This window comes from Globicephala melas, chromosome X, assembly GCF_963455315.2.
Source record: "Globicephala melas chromosome X, mGloMel1.2, whole genome shotgun sequence".
Taxonomy (NCBI): domain Eukaryota; kingdom Metazoa; phylum Chordata; class Mammalia; order Artiodactyla; family Delphinidae; genus Globicephala; species Globicephala melas.
The window spans coordinates 13,213,055-13,236,701 of NC_083335.1; the positions used below are offsets into that span (position 1 = coordinate 13,213,055).

The window sequence follows — 23,647 nt, forward strand, 5'->3', positions numbered from 1 at the left end:
CCTTACTAATCATGGAAGTCTCCAAATAAGGGGGAGCATTGAAGGAAGACAGGTAGGGGAAGGGTCGATAGATTATTGTGCGTATAAAAGGTGTAAAGTATCACAAGAAAGAGGGAACAAGTCATGGTTTGGATCTGCCTGTAGGTGGTGGGAGAAGCTGCAGAGCAGGTCAGGAATTATAATCCACAGCTGATTCCTAGAGGTAAGGATCTGGCAGAAGGGTAAATGACTTCTTCCTCAGATGGGTGAGGGGATTTTAACTTTGCTCCTGAGACGTGAACAAGAACTGCCCTAAAAATTATTTGTTGGTGAATCACTATGTAATAACAGTGACAATTCAATTAACTTTAGTATACCACTAGGAAAGAAAAAGTACTTAAAAAATCAAGTGGTTACCCAATTTTAACAACGGGTATGAAAAAAGGAAGGGTTTGGGGGCAGGGGGAAATGGCAAGAGCTGAGAAAAGCAAAGAACCCACAGGAAGCCTGGAGACTAGAGACATCTCAGTGCAAATCCAGGATAAATGGATGCAAAGGGTTATAATTATCAGAGGTTCAACAAAGCACCACCACCACCGCCACCAAAACAACAACACGAACTAAAACGAAACCTTGCATGGCTAATATAAAAATACTCTACGGAGGAAAAAAGCCCAAAGCTATAAAAATACGGAGGATCAGGTACAAAGCAGAAACGATGGGGATCACGAAAACATTAATCCACCATTTCACTACTGTTAGATCATATATTCCTAGAGGGTAGAGACTGTTTCTAATTCACCTTTTAATCCATCTCTTACTCTTATAAATGCCTGGCACAGAGTAGATGCTCAAGAAATATTTAGTGAATTGAGTCAAAAGGGATTCCTAAGCCATTGATTACTTTTAGGTTTACCAGTTAGAAAAATCCAAATCAAAAATCACCAAACAAAAGAAACACTCAGGGATCGAAAGTTAGTGGCAGAGAGATTGAAAAATCCATCAGTTTTGGTCTCTATCTCGGAAAACTTTAAGCAGAAGGCCACTCCCAAACGGTCTTTTGAAATGCTAAACAGTATTAGAAGCACAGGGTACTGTATAACACATACACATGCATGTGCACATGCACGTACGCACACCCACACATATGTATGCGTGGCAGTTTTTAATTGGAGTGGCTAAATCATCAGTATCAAAAGGTATCCAATAAAGAGTCTGGAAAAAAAAACGGTTTAGTGATACTACAGACTGAAATATGCAACTTCTTATTACAAAATGTGTGGTCCCAGGGGACGATTGAATTGCTAATGTTTCTGATATCCACAGAATGGTTTAAGAGGGGAGACTAGGTGAAGAAGGTTTTCAAATAATATTTAGTACATCTATAAAGATTATTATGGCAGATTAGGATTTTTGGGGGAAAGATTATTATCAGGTGGGGAGGGCAACCACATTTTTTCACACTAGGTCTCCTGATGGCCCTCTCAGTGACAAACCACTGAACTCTACTGATCTGAGCAAGAGGATGGTGATAAGAAAAAAAATATCATCCTCTCTAGGTGAGATTGCCAAGCATTGGCTTTGTTTCTCGTTGCTGTTGTGATTTTTTATCCTCCGTCAGGGAAAACGATTTTCACAGATCCTCCCAACTTCCCTGCCTTCATCTCACCGGTGATGAACGGCAAGCCATGCTGAGGTAGCTGCTGGAGCTTAGACTGTGACCGCAAGCAGGAAAGCTAACGGGCCCACATGATCTCATTAGCACCAGCCTCTCACCAACCGACCTAACCAGATCCGGAGGAGGACACAAAATGGGCTGAGAGGAGATTACATTTTAATTTATCTCCTGGGAATATATGAGGGAGGATAAAGGGAGAGTGTTGAGATTCCTCACTATCAAAGAAACTGCGCACTGTAAAGATATCATGTACAAATGCCCTCTGTTTGACAGCAAAAGTACAGCATTTTCATTTCACTTTTTAAAAAAACAGATTTCACATTGTCTATTAAGCCGAGTGGGGCAAGGCAGCAAACCTCCAGCTGGTGTGATTTATTTTGCTTTACTCTAAAAGGAGCTTTAAGCTGTGTGACATGCACAGCCTCGGGAAAGGACCTGAATAACTACTCTACTTTGGACAAGTAATTGCAATCAGGAGTGAATCCAGGATCTGTGGGGCCCCAAGTTTAGGCCTTCAGAACAAAGGATACTCAAATATTTTTGGCAAATTTTACAAACACACTGTAAACACATTGCTACGCCTCCTCCCGGGGCCCTGGCATGACACCACGCTAATGAGGGGCCCTGAGCCTTCACTAACCTCGAGGTAAGCCTACACCTGGGAACAATTTGTGGAACAAATACATAATATTAGGTCTCAGTTGCTACATCTAAAAGTAAAATCTTTTCTAATTTTTTAGAAAACTTAGTAAAATCTTGATAAAACTTTGGGCTTTTAGCATGGTATCACTCCAAACACTCCTGTGATATGATCTGCTCAACCTCGGTCAATGTGGAATTTCACATGATAATGACAGTCATAATTATATTAAGAGCATATTAATCTTATAATTACATAATGCCCGTCGTCCACTGACTTGAACATTTTGCAAAAATCACTTTACAAAACACCGAATGTCACCACATTGAGATGAAAGACGTAAAGGTTGTCATTCATCGTTTCATGAGTAGGTAAACTGAGAGACTCACTGAAGAATCTTCATTAAAATTCACTGTAATTTCTGTATTGTCCATGAGACTGGTAATCTGGAAAATGGATAGAATTTCCTTTTCCATTAAATCTACAAAATGTCTTGCTCACCTTTTTAATGATAATTTTTTAATAGAAGAGCCCTGACAACAGGGAGATAGCATATATACTTCAGTCAATCAAACTAATTTATGTGAGCTAGAAAAACTATAACTCTGGATGAATATGCAAAATGTAGAATGTATCTTGGTGAGGGAAGGATATTATCCTTTCATCTTTAACTACAAAATCATTTAATATTTTCAAAAGTTAAAAAGTAAATAAATATTTTGCAATTTTACTTCTATTCACTTAAATCTGTCCCGGTCCAAAGTTGCATAGAGTAATATAATATCTTAGAGGTCCTATTTAATTAAAGAAGAAAAACGTTCAAAACACGGGAGCCTAAAAATACTGAAATTATTCACTAATTAGTATATCTCCCTTCCTCTTATCTACTGCAACTTCCTATTTTTCCCCATTTGGTCCTGAAGTGTTACATCACCTTCATTCCTTACTATATTAATGTCAGACAGACATATAAGCTTGTTTCTGAGAAATATATTTGGTAAATAGAATTGTAAAAATGATGCAAAAAGGTGGGGAGGGTCCAGACAGACATGAGATGATTCTATCTGTGATAAAGAAAAAGACTGAAGTCCCGTGTTTATAGCCTCTGTGGTTTGGAACACCATGACTTGGCCACAGGAATGCAAGTCATGAAAAGCATACAGCAGACCGGAGGACTTGGCACACCGTGATGGATGATCCAGTAATCTCTGTATGAATCATCAGGTGAATACACCCGACTGGGTCAAGTTTACCTGTGTGTAAAGAACTGGTTCTACGTGAATCATCACATTCAAACAGAGAAGCAAAAGGAATTTACTAGATATAGACAGGTCTAGATTATACAAAATGTCTGAGCCAAAAATATTTTTAATAGCCTTCTAACATCATATCCACCTTTTACATGCATATATTACATCCAGCAGTGAGAATCCTTCCTTGGAAATTTCTTTCTGTAATGAAGATTCCAAGTTGTGAAAAGACCTGAAATTTTGAAACATTAGCTTTGCTTGAGAGTTGGAATCCAATGTGTCTGCTTGCCCTAAAATTCTTCTCCAGTGCTCGTGTCTGCCTCTTAATTATGCCAAGGGGAGTTCTTAATTGTACAATTTTTTGCTGTGAACATCAGCAACTATCTCTCTTAAACTGCACTGAAAAATATTAGGGAGTCACACCCTTTGCCTCACTTGCTAAACTTCCTCAATAAAGCTAACAAGAGCTTTCTGAGGTGGAATTTTATACGTGCAAATGTCAATTTAGACCTGTTAGATACAGTGAACAAACTTGCCTGCTACAGCAAGCATTCTACCCGAATTGACTAGGTGTGGCTTTTATTCATTGTTCAGTCACACTGAACAGAAGCTGTTCTCTAGCTACATTTAGGTTGACGTTCCCTTTATCTGGGGGCTTATAATAAGCAAAACAGACTCGATTTTCCAAAAGCAGATGTGCTCTTCTGTTATCCTAGAAACAGATCAAAGTGTGCTTTGTGGGAAGACCTGAGGTTCAAGGCAGTGATACCAAATGGGTCTTAATATGCAGCCAGACAAACAGCAGGACTGGAAATTTAAACAAAAGCTTGAATATTTTAGAGAAAAGAATCAGATGATCAGGGCGGGAGGGGGGTGCGGTTAGAAGGGATAGAGAGTTGTTTGGGGAGAGTAGGTACCAAGGAAATGAAGTAAAATTATACATTGCTTCCATAGTAAAATCAAGATCCATAATAAAGAACAGTTCTTTCAAGTCAGACTGGTAAATGTCACTTAAAATTGCTCACACTAGCTCAATTACAACATGCCCACAAGGCAGCTTTCTAGACCACAAGAGAAGATCATATCAAACATCTCGAGGTTAGCTTTTTGTACACACAGTAACTACAGAAATCAATCTTTTATCAGTTTATCACATCACAACAGCTACTGTTAAATAATCTACAAGGCAGAAAAGCAATTTCCAATTGTTCCCTGGGGTCTTCTAAACAATGTCTTGTGTCTTGTGATATGCTATAAAATAAATTGTATTCCTGTGAGTCATATCAGTCATATTCTGCAGCCTGAAATTGCCCTCATTGAAGAAAAAAGGGAAATGTATTCTGTTATAGAAAGCATGGAGGATCAAATTAGAAAGCACAAGAGGCTGAAAAACTCAATGAATCTCTCACTGGACTCTAAAAAGCCACTCCCTAATCAATAATGCATGAAGGGTTGAGACTTGGCTTGGAGATACTTGACTGGAGGCTGAAGGGAAGATGAATAGTCTGCCTTCTGTCTTTACCCCTATTTTACCCCAGGCCCTTGCTCTATGATTCCCTGAAATAGGGTAGTTGACTGATGTCCCTTGACCTGTGAAAAAATATATGCTCCAGCTGTATAGGAAATGCTGGGCTCAGGTGTGTGATAAAATCTGGCTCCTATTCTTTGCTCAGTCTGAAATTGGGACATCCCACAAGAGGCCAAGAGGAGTAATGGTGGGTTAAAGGCTCCCTTGCTTTATTCCCCATCTACTCACATTTTCTGGACTCACCAAGCATATTCATTTCTCTGTGGCTTTGTTCATACTATTCTCAGTATCTAGAACACTTTCTCTTCCTTATCCCTTCAGGAGTAAGGACAAACTGAAATACTTCAGTGTTTGAAAGCTAAGGACAGAGTTTGAAGGAGTTCAACCATGTAAAGTATTACTAAAGATCAAAGGGGAACTCCAGGGAGCTCACTGGTGACCTTCTGGGAACGAATTTATCAATGTAATTAATCAGCACTGAATTCCAAGGCAAATGTTTTTGGCAAATGAATAGCGTAAAACATGAAATCTATTTATGCTACTTAAAATTTTCTAGACATTCTGGAAAGAGTATCATGGTACAGAATTTTAGTGACTTGTCAATGCCTCAAGCACCTGTTTTTTGCATTATCTATAAAGATGTACCAATTAAGGAGTACCCTATCTATACAGATGTCCTTGAATTCTGAGAAACAACTTTCTAATGAGATACACTTTGCTGAGAGCAGATTGACCTATTCCCACATTTTTGTTGCATCTAAATACTATATACATCTTTCAGTTTTCAGTGTGTTCATTATATAGTCACCAATGAAGTGGGTTACAAAAAAGAAAACATAAGCCTTTCAAATTAGTATCCGGATAATGGTTAAAAGGAAACAGGCCAGCTGGAATTAGAATGAGACACCACGGAACTAAATTTGAGACCTGGAAGAACTCAGTAGACAGGGACAGTTTTCAATTCCCCCTTAAAACTCTAAGACCAAACTACAACTTTATATTTTAAGGTATCAGGACAAGATGAATTCTCCGTAGGACAAAATTACTTTTTAGGTGATCCATTTAAACTCACTGATCCACACAAATACTAGACATTGGTCTAGAATGACGCCAAAATATTATTAATTTCAGCAAAGGGAAACTGTGGCTAGATTAAGTTAAAACCCCCATCAACTACCTGGCCAGTATTCCTCAAGACTGTCAAGGTCATGGGAAACAGGGAAAGACTGAGAAATGGTCACAGACCAGAGGAGAGAGGGGAGACAGGATTCAAATAAATGCACTGTGGTATCCTGGATTGGACACTGGAACAGAAAGGGTACACTAATGGAAAATCTGGTGAAGTCTGAATAAAGTCTGGAGTTCAGTTAATAGTAATGTGTAAATGTCAGTTCCTTAGTTTTGACAAATATACCATGGAAATATAAGATATTAACAGTGGGGGAAACCAGGTGAGGGGTAATATGGGAACTCTCTGTACTATGTTTGCAACTTTTCTTTAAATCTAAAATTATTTTAAAATAAAAAGTCTATTAAAAAGTCACAACAAAACTACCATCAGAGAGCAAGGAAATTTGTTTGAATTAATATCCTAAAATTAAAAGGGTTATATGTAATAATAATCAAACCTCTTCCTCCTCTTAAAATGTCCCTGCTCCTTTATTAATATTCTTCTATAAACTACATTCATGGTTCCTGCAACCCAGGTTTTAAATCCAACGCACCTGATTGCTCCCTTCATGTGCACAGCAGCTTTGTAGTGTCAATTACCTATCAGCCTGCATCCTCAATACTTTGGTGACTAACTTCCCAAAGGCCCTGCAAGGTTATTCCAATGTAGATATATATCCTTAAAAAATAAAAGACATACATATGCAATTTTGAAAAAGCAGCACTGTGACTTACAAGTGATGGCATTTGACCATTTTGGAGCATAAACTGCATCTGCTGGGCAAACATGGCTGCAGCAGTCTTTTGTTGAATCAGATTGTTCCGTCCATTAATTTCCAGCTGCGTTTTTAAATGCGGAGGAGGGTGAAGGTACTTGCAGTTCTCTCTAGCACACCGACCCTGAAAATGAAGGATTAGATGAATTTACATTAATATTTCTAAAAATTTGGTGTGGCTAAGAAAATAAGAAAAGTTTATTAATCTCTTAGCATATGTGATGTACTTATGTATATGTCATAAGTACTTTACTTGAATGAATGCATTCAGTCTTCATACAAGGCTGCTAAGACTGATACTCTCATAATCTTCATCTTCCAGGTGAGGAAACTGAGACTGAGAGAAGCTTGCACAGCTAACATGTGACAAAACCAGAACTAAAACCCAGTTAGTCTAGTCTGATTCCAGAACTTATTCTCTTAGCCACTTTGCTCTGCTCTACTTTGATACGCATCAACTTATGTTTAAAATATAAAACATTAGGAATAGTGTATCATCATAACATTACAGATTTATATAAAAATTTCCCAACATGAGACATCATGCATGTTAAATATGATTTAGGGTGTGTATCTACATATACAATCAGGAAAACTGAGGGAAAATGTTACATATATACACATAAATGTATCTTAAAACTTTTAGATCCATTATTCTGGACAATTTTGGCTCTCAAGTTTTTTCCTGAATCCATACAATGTGAGAAACATCCTGAAATCCACTGATATTTTGTTAATCAAAGAATAAATCTCTACCTTGGGGCTATGCTGTTCTGTAGATTCCGGAGGCACTGGCCCTGGATCACTTGGATAATTGAGACCAAAGTGTACTTGGGAGTGTCTGGTATTCGAATGTTTTATGGATGAAGCACTTCCAGACAGGATCATATGTCAGTCCTGTGGAACCAAACATGCGTTTGGTATTACCTAAATGCTGATATGGCTGATAATTATGGTGTTGACTATGTGGTAGCAAAGGATGTCACTGAACAGGTATTTATCACATTCTCAAATGTGACCTGTTGTGTTTGTTTAACTCTTGAGCACTGGGCAAAGCAGCTAATGATTCTCTCATTTGGATTACTAGGTCTGCCATAATCCTTTTAAGATAAGCACAACTGCAAGCCATTCTTTTTCCCACAGTAGCTAAGATCCTTCATAGTGCGTGAGCTTACTGGAGGGAGGGGTGGGAAAAAAAGGCAACTTTTTTTTGAACCCAAGAGCGCAAGTTGCTAGGCCACCCGAATTCCCAGGAGAAAGTCAGTTAGTTCATCAAGTGTTTTCAACACATGCTACGAATTTTCCCTATTTATGATGCCTTAATGGATTATGTAATCACTTCTCCATATTTAGTTATCTTGTTATCCAAGCATTCCTATAATTTCACTGAGAATCAAGGTGTGTCCTTCAAAATTTTAGAGAGTTACCTATAAAGCAAAACCAGATGCACTGCAACTGCTCTTTTAAATATCAGATCAGTGGGACGAGGTGGCTCTTTTATTTTATCTCCCCTGGCAGGAAGCTGAGTATAACTTAAAACATAGCTTGAGAAGTCAAGGAAGCCACTATTGTTTTCCGTCAGGCTTGTCCTGTTGTTTCTCAGTTTGATCAAATTTTTAATCAAATTATTTATAAAATCAAATAATACCCTAGTTTCAATGTGTTTTTATATTTCTCTGGAAATCCTGGAAAAGGAAGAATTTCTTGGTAGTAAGAGTTGAGGGTGGTATGAACCCAGTCTTCCTGAACTCATTAAGTAGCCTAGGAAACAGCTACATAATTTTAGTACATATAAGGACTATAAGGAAATCCTTATATGGGCTAAAAATTGCGGTAATGGAGGGTTCCCCCCAGTGATGTCCCCCCTAAGAGAAAACATAAGCTTCTTTTTTTTGTTTGTTTTTTGCGTTACGCGGGCCTCTCACTGTTGTGGCCTCTCCCGTTGCGGAGCACAGGCTCCGGACGCACAGGCTCAGCGGCCATGGCTCATGGGCCCAGCCGCTCCACGGCACGTGGGATCTTCCCGGACCGGGGCACGAACCCGTGTCCCCTGCAGCGGCAGGCAGACTCTCAACCACTGTGCCACCAGGGAAGCCCCATAAGCTTCTTTTTACACCTACTACAACCTGCATCAAAGCAAAGATAGTCACAAGGATTTTAGTTCCCAGATTCTCCACCCTCTACCCAGTATAACTGGGATTATCTGGTTCAGAATTAACAGCTCAGGGGAAGTAGTGACACTTGGTGGCTTCCAGGGCCAAGCATGGTAGTTTATACTTCCGGGGTTTCTCTTTTCCTCCCACACCCTAACATTAAAGATTTCCCCAAGGTACAGTCCTAAATCCTCTGCTCTCCTCCTTAATCTCTTTCCCCTGGAGAAATGAAGTGCTGGTAAAATTTCATCTCTCACTGCAATTGCTCAGATCTTAAATCTCTATCTCTACCTCTGACCCCTCTTCTGAATTTCAGGTCTTTTTTATCACTACCTGCAGCTGCATTTGGAAATCCTGCCCCCTAACCAGGTCTAAGCAACTTAGTCCTGACCTTCCTTCTCCTTAGACTATCTTTCCTCTTGCTGCCTACTAGCATTTAGGGCCATTGCTCCAATTCCCAGGCTTTGGGACAGTTGCATAGCAGCCCTGAAAAAAGAAACCAGGCACCTGCTGAGCAGGATTGCCTTAGGATCACAAACCCACCTTGATAGCTTTCCCAGACAAGTGGCAAACACAACCATAAACATTTAAACAGAACACAATTTGTAACCCACTCCCTGCGCCCCCAAAATTAGATGAGGACTCTCTCTTACATTCAGGAATTCCAAACAATAGATCAGTTAAAAAAAAAAAGGAAAAGGAATACCTTAAGATTTTTGCCATTTGTTACAGTTTAGAGTTTTAACGTCATTTACACTGAATGTCATCAGAGAGGAGAGGAGAATGGAAGGGAGTGAGAGAACATGGTGTATTTGGCACATTTCCTGCCAATCTACAGATAAAGAATTGCTACCTGCCTTTGTGCTGTTATGTTACTGTCCTTTATATATAATAACTTTTCTTAAGCTTTTTCTTGGGAAACTAATGACATTTTTACAAATCAAAAATGGTACACAGAAATAGAAAAAAAATTACACTTTAAAAATTACATCAAGTTAGGCTCTAAAACTAAAGTATGGAATATGAGGCAGCATAAGATTTTAAAAAACTTATTCATCTTAGTTATGAGATTTTACTTGATTTATAAAGCATTCTCTTCTGAATGACAGAATCCATCATTTAATTCTATAACAATGCAAATGCACAGAAACACTACCTTACCAGAGACTGCTTCTTATGTTAAAGAAAGCTTATAAAGAAAAAAAAACAACCTGCATTTTCTATCCAAACAATAGATGAGAACAAATAATTTAACATCAATGTTATCTGTGGAACACAATATTTCAAAAGAAAGCCAAGCCCCTCAAGTTTTTTCAAAACGACTTTAGGACTCAGGATAATATATTTATATGCACAACACTTGGTGATAACAAATCTCCCCTGTATTAATTCTTCAAGGTGCCCAAACTTAATTACAGGCCAAAATACTTTCATTGGAGCTGAGGAGAGGGTGGCAAACTTTGCTCTTGACGTTTGCTAACATTTGCTTTTAGTCCTTGGAGGGGATTAAGGCTTTGGTAAGCAAGTATGAATGGGATGGGGTGGAGGCTGAGGAGGGATCTGCCCAGCACAGTATGTAATCACTTATTGTTTTTATCCTTTGGAAAACCAGAGACTATGGACTAGAAAGGTTCCAATGTTTTCCTGAGGCCAGCTAAGCACTCTTGAATGGGCCACAAGACTCCCTATCACATCAGGTCTATAACAGCCCAGAAACCATCTTGCGCTGAAAAAAAAATCACCCATTGTGTTTCCCAAGCCAAGTCAATGTTGTCCAAGCCCTCCTTCTAGAGCCACAGGTTCAGAGTTGCCATGTGCTCAGTGCAAAGTAGGACACCATGTCATAAACGACTCTAAATGTCGTACCTGTGAAAATTGCCATCCACTGGTAGAGCTGGCTCTATCCTAAAAACAGCAGCTAAGGCTGGTCAAGATGTGTAAACCTCTCTCCCTCCCCTCCACAGACACCCAAAATTAAAGCATTGAAGAGATTAGAGTGCAAGCTCATTTAGGCTTGCCTCAATTTCACTCCTTTTCCATTTCCTTTGGCCTCATTGGGTTTTTCACTGTGATACGGAGTCAAGAAAATAGCAAGGTGATTCAATGGGAAAGTGATTCTCTGCTGAAATAAGCACTAGTATATCTATGAAGCTTCCCTCTCCCCTTTCCCATCTACTCTCTTTGAAAAAGCACCCGAAAAGCAGCAGGGGAATAAATGACCAATGAAATTTCTGAAATACATCAAAAAGTTGATGACAGACAAAGGAAAAAGTTGCAGAGCATTCATAAAACCTCCCAAATTCAATCTATTTCCTTTTTCCTACCTTCAGGCTTTTCACAAATGAGCACAAAGAGTACTTGAGTGAAAGAGAAAAGTAGCATTGTAGAGATTCAAATCCCACCCAAGTCTTGGGAGTTATGAGAGTGAGAGTCTGTCAGAGACAAGACTTCCCGGGCACTTGGTGGTAGAAACCCCCTGTGAAGTGTACTTTTTTATGTTCATGAGAGAAAGCTCTACCATCCATCAGAATAAGAAAAGGACCCCAGGAAGCTGAAAATTACCCTTTGTCAATCACCAGTATATTAACAGGAACAGCTGTTTGCAGAATGACTTGCTTCTTCAAATACATTAGGAATTATGGGGGGAAAAAGCTCTCAAATACAGTGGTAACTGGATTACTTTTTCAAAGACATCTCACTGCTCTGCTAGACTATCAAGAGTTAAAAGTTAAATGTTAAATAAAGGCAATGAAGAGATGATTTGATTTCTATGAAAAAAGTTATTTCATTTTAATGATCATGTGTTAAATGAAAAACCCTCTTGATTATACTGCCCCACTGAAACGTACTTACATATGCATAGACATGGCTTCTCAGAGGAAGTAACAGTAATTTTAGAATTACAAATGATACGTAGTAGGTTGCCTGGTTCCTACAACCATCACGGACCTATTAAGGGCTAGGAACAATCTGAAATGGCTAAAAGTGAGGCAACATGAACATAAACTGAGTGTTAGCCAGATATCAGTATAGTAAAGGCAAACTTCCCACTTTCTTCCTCTTAGAGTTCTGTCTTTATAAAAATGGATATCCTCCAGTATTGTACCATCTATGAATATTGACATCATATACGCACAAAAAGCATCCTTAAAATCTTGCATACAACTTTTAATTTAAATTTGGGATGCAGACAAAAAATCTTTTTTAAAAAGTCTTTTTTTTTTAACATCTTTATTGGGGTATAATTGCTTTACAATGGTGTGTTAGTTTCTGCTTTATAACAAAGTGAATCAGTTATACATATACATATGTTCCCATATCTCTTCCCTCTTGCGTCTCCCTCCCTCCCACCCTCCCTATCCCACCCCTCCAGGCTGTCACAAAGCACCGAGCCAATATCCCTGTGCCATGCGGCTGCTTCCCACTAGCTATCTACCTTACTACGTTTGTTAGTGTGTATATGTCCATGACTCTCTCTAAAAAAGTCTTTATTAAACCATTTCCTGAGTTTATTGAAGGCAAAATGAATGAGCCAGCCAAGCACTCCCCCACTGCAGTCAGCACTGCATCTCTGCTGCACTCTGCCTTCCTCTTTTTACATTTTATTGAAGTATAGTTGATTTACACTGTCATGTTAATTTCAGCTGTACAGCAAAGTGACTCAGTTATACATATGTATACATTCTTTTTCATACTCTTTTCCATTACGGTTTACCACAGGATATTGAATATAGCGCCTTGTGCTGTACAGCAGGACCTCGTTGTTTATCCATCCTACATATAGTTTGCATCTGCTAATCCCAAACTCATGAACTCTGCTTTCTTGACATCCCATATACACATATACAGGGCAATGACTTCGGTGCAAACCAGACACCAAGTCTGAATAGGTAAGAAGCTGGAAGGAGGGCAGAAGAATTTTCTCGCCTATCTGCCTCAAGAAATCTTGCAAGTGGTGACCTCCAAAAGATGAAGGGAGGAGTAGGCTCAACAATCACACCATTGTTCTCTGCAGCAGCCCGCTAAGATAACCTGATTACCAGAATCGGAACATTTAGGGCTGAACCGGATTTTAAGGAACATCTGTGCACTTTTATCTTACAGAGAAAGTGAAGGCCAAATTGATGAGATGGCTTGTCCTAATTAACAAGCAGCTCAGTAAGGACAGAAGCCAAGTTTGCAGACTCTCACTACCCAATATGGATTTTCACTTCAAATGACTCTTTCTCTGTAAAGATCTTCCTGAACCCCTCTCCCCACCCCACCCCCACTTCCCTCTCCCTCTCCCTCGTTTGTGTCTCCAGCTGCGTCTTGTACTCCCTTTTATCATAGCACTTATCACTGTGTACATTGATACATTGTTTGCATGCCTATCTCCCCATTCCACCTTGAGTTTGTCTAAAGGCAGGACTATGTCTTACTCATCTTTGAACCTCCAGGTCTGTTTCTGTGCCTGGTGAATAGTGACCACTCCATAAAAGTTTGCTGAATGAATGAATAAACTTTGTGAGAATAATTTTATAGGGCATCACACTAAGTCGGCCTTAGAGGCCTAATTGCTTCTCTCGCCATTTCCTTTCCTAAGTTCTTTCTTCTTCCTCCAAGAAGAGAACAAGAGGCAACATATGACTGAGGCTGTTCCTGGTTTTCTGTTGCAAATGAACCGTTATTCTATTCAGGTCCAGAAAATAGCTACTTCGTAACAATTTTTTTTCTATGAATATATACTCTGGGGTGTGTGTGATCATCATGGCTGAAAAATCCTGGTAATTCAGTATAACTGAATCAGAAATGTTAGGAACCCATGAGGCACAGACACAAACCCTGGTCTAATTCCCAGGGGTCTGTGGTCACAAGAACCCCCAGGATATAGCGGCCCACAGAGCAGAATAAAGGAACCTGCAGCAGATTCACATTTAATCAGCACCTGGGCCTGCCCAAGGGGAGCACTGCATTTCTAGGGTCAGCTTAGAATAAACTGCCTTCTTCAACTGCTCCATCCCCACCCTGCATTTCTCTAACCAGCTGCAAGTCAAATTCCCTGAAGCCACTGAGACAAAGGTGGCTTCAGGATAATCACATGGAGTGGAGCCTTCTTGTGCATCTCTATTGCATATGCTGACTTCTTACAAGAAAAATGTTCCCGCTGTGCTTTAAGACCCATGTTCAGCTGCATTCACATTAAACATTTATTTTCAAATAATCATTAGCTTGAAAATTTTTTGAAGAACAAATAACACCAAAAATCATAGTTGCGGCCATAGTGAAACCAAGCCTGCCTCCCCAATACCCCAGATCTGCTTCCTGCCCACCCCCCAATTTTTCCCCTCTGGTCTAATCAAATACCTTCAACTGCTTGAGAAAAATATTAACTGGATATCTGTTCAATAATATGCTCCTCAGGAATGTATGATCTCTGTTTACAAAACAGCCAACCAGAATCAAATTAAAACCCAAAGACAACTGAAGCACACTGGTGCCGAGTTACCGAAAGTCAGAAGGCGTTTCCAATGCTAAGGATTCACGGACGCTGTCTTTAAAGTAGCTGATGGCTGCCAGTGTAAAATGTCATTAAAATACAGAAAAAAAGGAAAGAAAAAAAGAATGACATTGAATGTTACTCCAAGAAAACAAATACACAAAATCATGCAACTTCAAGAAGCTACTTACTACATAGGCTTTGTTACAAAACAACATAAAGGGGTCTCTCCCTTGGCCCTTAGGCAGTCAAATCTCTGGCTCCCAGGGTTCTCACGGCTTCCTTCTCCGGACACCCCATCCAGTCACTAACCACAGCGATTTGGAACCAGGACAAAAAGGATGCCGGCTGCTTGCACCCTTTCTTCCCAGCTAGGGCTTCTGCCTGGGATCCTATCTAGGGTTGCCAGATTTATCAAATGAAAACACAGGATTCCCAATCAAATTTGAATTTTAAATGAACAAGGACTAATTTTTTAGGATAAGTATGCCCCATACAAAATATTATACGGCAACCCTCTCCCTATCTATTCTCCACCCTTGTGAGTTGAGCTAAATAAAGTCAAATCCTCAAAAACCCATTTTCATCCCGTTACCTTAAGGTCATAAGCAGCCCCCTCTATGGAATCAGCCCAGGCTCTACTAGGCCTTCAGTTGCCTGGAGCAAAGCAGAAGGCACTCTCAGCCCCAGCTTACCTGACCAGCTGCAAGGAATTTAAGGAAGTTGACTGTTGGAGAAAGCAATTTTTTATTCCCTGGCTCCTCCCACCAAAAGCTTCGCACGTCTCCCTACCCAGTCAGCCAGTCCACTTTCCCAACCACCGTGGCGCAACTGTATATTCAAATGACTTTGATGCCTGCCTGCCGGAGCTCCTCCTTTAAACTGGGATGGGGGAGGGTGTGGTGAGTGACCACCATGCCGGAACTCCTGACTCTAAATTCATATACATTTTTGAACATATGAGTTATTACAGGAAGATGAGGCTCTTATGTTTTTAAGGTTTTTGTTAGTGGGGGGAGGGAGAGGAGGACAGGTTAACCTTAATTTCTTCAGTCCTGTCGGTGGTATTCTTAAATTCAAGCAGAAGTCATCCATTAAAGCCCAGGAAAACATCTGCTTAAGTATTATGTTTCCACATGCACACATAAGATCGATGCAGATACATATTCAAAACCTGCAAAAAATGGCATGAATAGCCATTATTTGCATAGATGTCTTTTTCAGTCAACCCTTGATTACTCATATTAAAAGAGAGGGAGATGTAGAGGGGCATGGTTAATTCTAATGAACAAAATAATATACTCAGCAAAAATGGCAATCCATAACAGCCCCACATGACAGAACAGGTATATCACAAAAGTGGCAATGGTGAACATTTAGGAATCAGTTATTAGACACAATCCTGAATTTATTTTTTATTAAGATTGCAGTCTCCTTTGTTGGAATTATCAAAGAGTCAGAATTAGTAAGGTCAGAGAGAATGAAATTGTACTTCACTGGGGAAGCTTATATGTTATAGACAACATGTCATGGAAACATTAAAGCTGGAAAGGCTCTTAGAGATCCTTCAGTCTGTGTACCACAGACCACTATTCCCAAGAGAGGAGCCTCAGAAACTGAGCTTCCTGGTGAAATACTTGTAAGGAATGGTACCCTCTATTCCCCTCTTGGAGATTAACAGTCCACCGGAGCACACTAAAGGTTCCCCCTCACATGTCTTAGAGTAAAGAAACCTGCTGACTTCTGTTAACTGAAACACAGTTCAATCGCAGAAACCATGCCTCTTTTTTTTTTTCCATAAAATACCTTTTAACATATTTCGTTAGAGAATCGTTATGAAAATACTGATTAAATTCAACTCCCTCCTACTAAAGCTCAAAGCAAGCCCCATGGCATACAGTGAACTCCAAGGAACTGGATCGTCCGTCGAAATGACATTGAACACTCCTGCCCATACTCGATCTCTGCACAGCTAACAAGATGTAGATTTTTTCTATGATGGCTACAAAGAAAGATCCCACAGTCAGCTTCCCAGCGCTCCTTGCCAAAGTCGTAAGTTCTGCCAGAGCTTTCCAAATGGCTGCCGGGCCTTTCTTCTTTTGTTTGAATGCTTCAGTCAGGTAACTTCTGAAATCACAACTTCAAGCCTTCTCTGTCTAACTGGCTTTCCTACACTGTGACTTCTATCCCTTGAAACCATGCCAGTTACCTTAGGTTTTCCATGACTTAAGGGTCTCAAGTGAGTTTTAACGGCACTAAAACTTGGGAAGTAGGAATGTATTTGGCAATCCCTCCAATTCCTAAGGGTCTTAGTTGTGCACTAAACTTAAACCTTGTGGTTTCCACCTGGCAAAGTTAAATTTCCTGTCTCCAAGCAAAAAGAAAATTTCAAAGAAGAATTAAATGTAGACAAATATCTTGCAAACTTAAGGGGAGTAAAAGGTGAGAAAGGCACTGATTATTGTTCAGATGTAAACAATTTATCTTTGCAACGCTCAGTATGCTGCTAAGAATAAATTAAATAATTACATCTCTAGAGCCAGCCATGTACCCCTCCACCCAGAGGTTATATAAAGGGCAGATACGGTTATTGATTTACCTCTGCATTTTTGAAATTAGAGGCACAGAGATAAAAATCAGTCCTTTTTTTTTTTTTTTGCTAGACATAAGTTTTCTTTCAGATAAAGAAATTTAAAAGCATGATACCAAATGGTTGTTTACAGGGTCTTGCTAAATTCATAAGTAGAAATCATGTTTCAAACGCCGGAGCCAAATGTATCCACTTTAAAATATGCATTTTTCTCACAATCCTACCCAACTACCAAACTAATACCAAATATGCAATTTCCAAGCAGAAAGGTTTACTTGGTGACATGGACTGCATTAAAATGCTTTGAGGCATGGACTAGCTCTACATTTCGTTAATGATAAATATATTTTTATCACCAAAAGCCTTACTGAAACCTTTATGCTAACTTGTTATTAAAACTGTAGGCATTTTAGAGTATCAGACAAATCTCCAAAGAAAACTCCAAACTCCAAATGCACTGTGTATTTAAATAAAGTGGGGTTTTTTTTTTAGCCAAGTGATTCTTTATTAGGCCAAGTTGCTGTTTGTTTCTGTTCTGACATAAAAGCAAGCAATTTATTGATATAAATTCTTTCTCTTTTAAAAATAAAGATCTATTCTGCCTGGCCTGATTATTTACCAAATATATTAAGTTTCATCCAAAATGTATTTCAGAGATGTGAACAGAACTGACAATGCTCTAGATGAAACTACCGAGACTACTTTTTTAAAGAATATGTTTAAAAATGATCCTCTCTCAGTCTTAGTAAATATAGCAACCTTGTTAAACTCACCTTCTGCTTTCAGTGAGCAGTTAATATTTGATGATGATGAAACTGTTCCTGGTATTTAAAGAACTAAACAAGGCCATCCACAAACAATGTAACTAGAAATGGGGTTGTTTAAAGAAGATAGAATGATAAATGGAAGTTTTACATTTTAAAATAAATCAATCCCTCAACCATAAATGTCTCATATCTTTACAGAGAAGAAGTTGAAATATGACCCCTGCCAAAGAATGCCTATCTCCAAATCTAAAACAAAGTAAAGCAAAGGACAGCGAAAGTTAATTAGTTTTAAAAATCTATTAATTGTTCTCCGCAAGTCAGTTTAAGCAGCTAGAAGAGTTAGTGGGTGAACAGTGCACTTGTAAGGATGCAGTGTTTCTTAAAACCATAAACCCTCTATATTAAGCACAACAAGGTTTCTAAGGTCTAGTCACTGCCTTTTAATTAGTGGAATCCTTATTCTGGTGAGGGGAAAAATAGGAAAAATAAAACAAATCCCTAGCTTCATTGTGCCTTCCCTGAAAATCAGAATAAAATTAGAAAACTTCAGAAAACATGTCTTTCTGGAAAAAAAAAGAGCCCAGTTTATATGTCTCTTATACAAGGTAAATCAAATTCTATTCTAGAAAAATATTTGATCAAGTGATAGAGAAATAAACTAGGCCATATAAAACATCGGTGTGCCAATATTTCACAGTTCTTTTTCTACTAAAGGTGACTGGAGCATTTAACCGTTTTTGTTTTGTTTCATGTTTTACAGACTCTAGTATATAAGGTCAAATGACCTTTCAGATGTGAACTAATTCTGACCATTTATGAGTGGGCTACAGAATAACTGTATCTACAGGTTTAGCTCATGTAACTTGGCATGAGATGACTGTTGACACACATTTAGAGACCACGTTGAGGCCCCTGTAAAATTATATTTTCCATTAATATCATGAAAGTAGTCATAATGACACAACTCATTTGAGGGAATTATTGAACGCTGTGGTCAGGTTTGCATTTTTTTTTCACATCATGACCACCTGAATAATAATAACAACTGACTTTATCGTAGGTATATTTACCATGTGCCAGACACTGTTCAAAGTGCTTTACGTGCATTACCTCATATAGTCTTCACAATATAACCCTAGGAAGTCAGTGTTTTACTGAAGAACTGAGGCACAGAGATGTGAAGAAACACGCTCAAGGTAACAGAACAAATGTCGCAGAGCTGTGATTTGAACCCAGGTGGACTGAGTCTGCAGCTCACATTCCTAACCCGTACACTAATGCCTCACAACACCATGGTGTGCTAAACTGAGGAATGAGCTCGTTCAAATATTTCTAATGGTTGGGTCACTATTTTCCTTCTAAGATTATAATAAAGATTGCATACCAACTGGCCGTTAGGTATGTCTAGAAACTATTTAATAGATAAATGTATGCCAAGTGGGATGTTTTGTTAAGCACCTGGGGATCATAGGTGACTTGAAAACGAATAAGACAAGATAACTGAGTGTCCAATGTTTTTTACACCACATCCACCTGAATAACTTTACTGTGTATTTACCATGTGCTGGGCACTGTTCAAAGTGCTTTAAACGGATTATGAAGTCTTTCATCCTAACCAAAGCAGAACAATTAGTACATCTATCTCATCTCTTAGCACAGCTTTTTAGCAAATGTCTACATGATAGAATTTTGCCAGTTGGTCTGGGAGAAGCAGTGTCCTGGAATCAGGAGTCGGGTTATAAGAGCTTAAGCACAAATGACCATGGCCTGACAAAAGTAACAGTCCTGCAAAACCCCATGGACATAGAGAACAGATGGAAGTGGGGCTCAATGAAAGGGTTGGTTGTGTGCCTTTTTGTGGCTATTATTATTACCACTCTAAAAGAAGAATCTTAAAAAAAAAAACACCACGGCAGTGCCATTTAGAAGCAGGTTTACTCAGACCATAAATGTCTGGGTGCTGTAGGTTCAACACTATGACAAAGCAGAGAAAATCCCAAACGATGACAAAAGATCAACCTTATCACAAAGAAGTACAAAGTGTTCTTCTGAAGCATTTCATTCCACAAAGAACAGACAAATAAGGATTCACACACACCACACATACCATCTCACAAAAGACTACGCCACCAAAAGCTCAGTTTTAGTGGGGATTTGACTTAAATGACTAGAGAATGTATAAAAATATATAAACTTATACATGGGTGCATGTATAAAACACATGCACCCCATGTGCAACATGGGGTGATGATTTGTGGGCCTGGGAACTAGGATTTGACTTTTTCAGTGCTTCAACTCTGCCTGTGAGCAAGTTATGTTTATTTATTTTCTTTTCTATATTGTCAATTTATTTTTGGTTAAGTAAACATTACTCACAAAATAAGACTAAAGACTTCAAATGCAAATCAACATGTAAATGCATCAGGTAAACATATAAACATGATGTAAACACATCAATTCTATTCACTCTAACTTAGCATTTAGGTTTTTCCACAGCTTTTAAAAGACAAAATATTCTAGGTATTTGCTGATGATGTAGTAGGGAACCTAGATCTTATATAAGTGACTAGACAATTGAACGTGTAGAATCCAAAAGGGTACTTATACTTTTAAAGACAATTTGATGGGGAAAATAATAATGATAAACAAATCCAAAGTTGAAATGAATCAGCTGTTTGGAATCAGGTTGCAGGCAGTTCATACTCTGACTTCTAACACATTTATTCTGAGACAAAGCAGGAACAAATCTAAATTTTTAATATGAATGCAGTATTTTACTAAATACGAATGCAGCATTTTATTAGGAAGAGGGCTAAACTGGGATTTAAGTGTCCTGGATTCTAATTACCTTTAGATCATGGCTAAATTATTTTCCAATTCTGTTAATCAGTTTTTCTAGGAATAATTCCCGCCCCTACATACTTCATAAGTACTTTGAAAGAATAAAGGGAACAAGTGAAATTTAGTATGCTTTGGAAGTAAAATCAGTAAAAAAAAAAATATTTATTTTCTTTATTAGTTAGTTAGAACTAAAATTGTTGCTGTGAATTAAGTATAAAAAATTCAATAGATTACAAATTATGTTTTACCATTTTACCTCCCCACAGAAGATAATGCACTATTATATGAGGAATCCTTGATTTTGTGAGTAATATAAATTATCATGTGTCTAGAGAGGGAATTTATATACAATGTTAGAAAACCAAGGACACTTCTCTTCTTAGAACCAGATATTGTTACAGTTGCTGCTCCCACAACTCAGTAGTAATGGTAGGTGAAAGAGCAGAGGATAAAGAAGCAGATCCAAGCTTTAATCTTATCCTTGCAAATAACTGAAAAGAGAAAGGAATTATTGCTCCCTTTACAACTGGCAATAAGCCAGTGCCTACTTAGAAGACCAGTTTACCTAGTCAAGAGGCACTTCTCTACCATCACAAGCTTCTTACTTTAAGATCTCACATAATGAAAATTCACTTTAGAATCATAATGAATAAAACGTTCAAAGTAATCTCTATCATATGAAAAACTTGGGAGCGTCACATTTTTTGGTTGGTACTTTTTATATTTTAATTTTGCCAAAACTGCTGTTATATTTTATTTATAACACATATTAAAAGGATATAAAGAAATCAAGCAAGTCATTTTTTTCCTGGTAAGTTAGGAGGATAAAGCAAAACAAGCTTTAGGCTATAAGAGAAGATGTTAATGGTGCTTAAAATACTAACAAGTAATTAATTATAGCAAAGGGATTTTGAATATTATTTATATAAGTTGGTAAAATAATAATGAATCTCATTATAAAACTGTTTCTAACTATTTGAACAGATTTTCATTTTTCTTATTTTTCATCTCAACAGGCCCAACTGCTTAGAAGCCAAGATTGACTCATATAAATGTGAAACATGTTGGAACATATATACTTATACATTGAATATTCTTATTGTACTGAAAATTATATTGAATATGTATTTCTATTGTAAAGAACTAATAATAAATATATATTATATACAAATATATATTATATATGTTATATACACATATAAGCCCTTTTTGTCCCCACACTTGCTGCATATAAAACTTTGAAAGTCCACTTGTGGCAGCTAGTAACACCTACAATAGACCTTTTGGGGTATAAAAAAAGTCACTAATCCTTCCAAAGGGTTACAAGAGACAAGTGATTAAAATAATCTTTTTCTTCTTGGTTTCACACATTTACACACCAATGTTATTCTTGTCCAGCTACCTGTGATGAGATGTTCAATGGGAAGTTTCTATGTGCTCCACAAAAATAGGGTTTCTGTGGTAAAAGAATTTTGAGAAATGTTGAGTGTAACAGAAGTAAACTGCTCTTTCGTGCAGTACGTCTCAGAGCCTTATCTCAGCTAATAAGCACTGTGGTGCTCCCTGGGGAGAGAAATATAATAAGTTTCCCAAAGATATATAAGTCTTCCAGAACAGATGTCATTTTCTTTCCACCAGATCTGAGTATAAACAATAAGCCAGAGTGCTGAGAATTCTGAAACTGAGAAACATTATCTTTAGTTGATACTCTCTTGGACTGTTAGGGTTTTCTCTAAACCAGTGGTCCTCAAACTTGAGTGTTCATCAGAATCACCAGGAAGGCTTTGTAAAACACAGACTGTCAGATTCACCTTCAAAGTTTCTGATTCAGCAGTCCTGGGTAGGGCCCAAGAATTTGCATTTCTAACAAGTACCCAGGTGAAGGTGGTGCTGCCAGTCAGCCAACAACACTTTCCCAACACTGTGGGAATGGCTGTCTTACGGAACAATAGATTTAGCTATTTACTAAGCATTTTCTTATGTCGCTAATAATCAGTTTCTAAAAGGTCATATAGACGGGGTTTTGATATCTTAATTCCACATCTCTGACCTCAGTAATGATGTTAGCAGTCGTATAAAAGAAGGCCAGTCCAGGTCACACAAAAAAAGGATTGGACCTCTCAAGATTCTATTCTACTATTCCTAGAAAACACATTCATTTTCTGTTTACAAAGTAGTGCTATTAGTTATAAAGGTAAGTATATAAGAGCTCTGTATTACAAGTTGCCTATGTTTGCTCTACAAATCTCCCCAGAGTGTTTTTCAAAATGTTTGCTACATACCCAAATTTAAGCAGATAAAGGATTTTCTAGTAAACGCTCCTCGGCTCTCTAATAAATTAATACCTTTACTCACTGCAGAAACCACACTCATTTGAAAGTACTACCTCTTCTCCTCACCCCCAAAAAAGGTATCTGGAAAAAAGACAAGCTCAAAGGAGGGAAATACTTTTCACATCAAATAAGCAAACAACCCAATGTTGACCACAGCATTTCAACATGGATAACCAAAAGGTGAAGTATTGATAGACTCCCAAACCTCAAAGCAAGCACCAAATACAAAGTTCATCCGTTGTACCCTGCAGTGATGCAGTAAGGAAACAGGACATCCCATACAACACTTTGTCCTTTTCATTGTGAAGAAAATAAATACCTGGCTAAGGAGTTCCAAGTATTTGTTATCATTTCCTTTCTGATTAAGAATAGTCTCAGCAGTACTCGGTTTACTTCTATCACTGGCAGCCTATTTAAATCTGAAGCCCCCAGTTTGCAATACCATAATGCTTGCAATACATTG

The 23,647-nt window shown here is 38.3% G+C and overlaps 1 protein-coding gene across 2 annotated transcripts in view; it reads right to left on the reverse strand.

Annotated features, from left to right (window-relative positions):
• Positions 1-23,647, reverse strand: part of MBNL3 (muscleblind like splicing regulator 3) — a 60,021-nt gene that overhangs the window by 15,791 nt on the left and 20,583 nt on the right. For both annotated transcript variants that reach the window (XM_060292167.1, XM_030846524.2), the window contains exon 2: positions 6,981-7,145. In XM_060292167.1, coding sequence (XP_060148150.1) covers positions 6,981-7,145 — 165 coding nt within the window. The remainder of the gene's footprint in view (positions 1-6,980; positions 7,146-23,647) is intronic.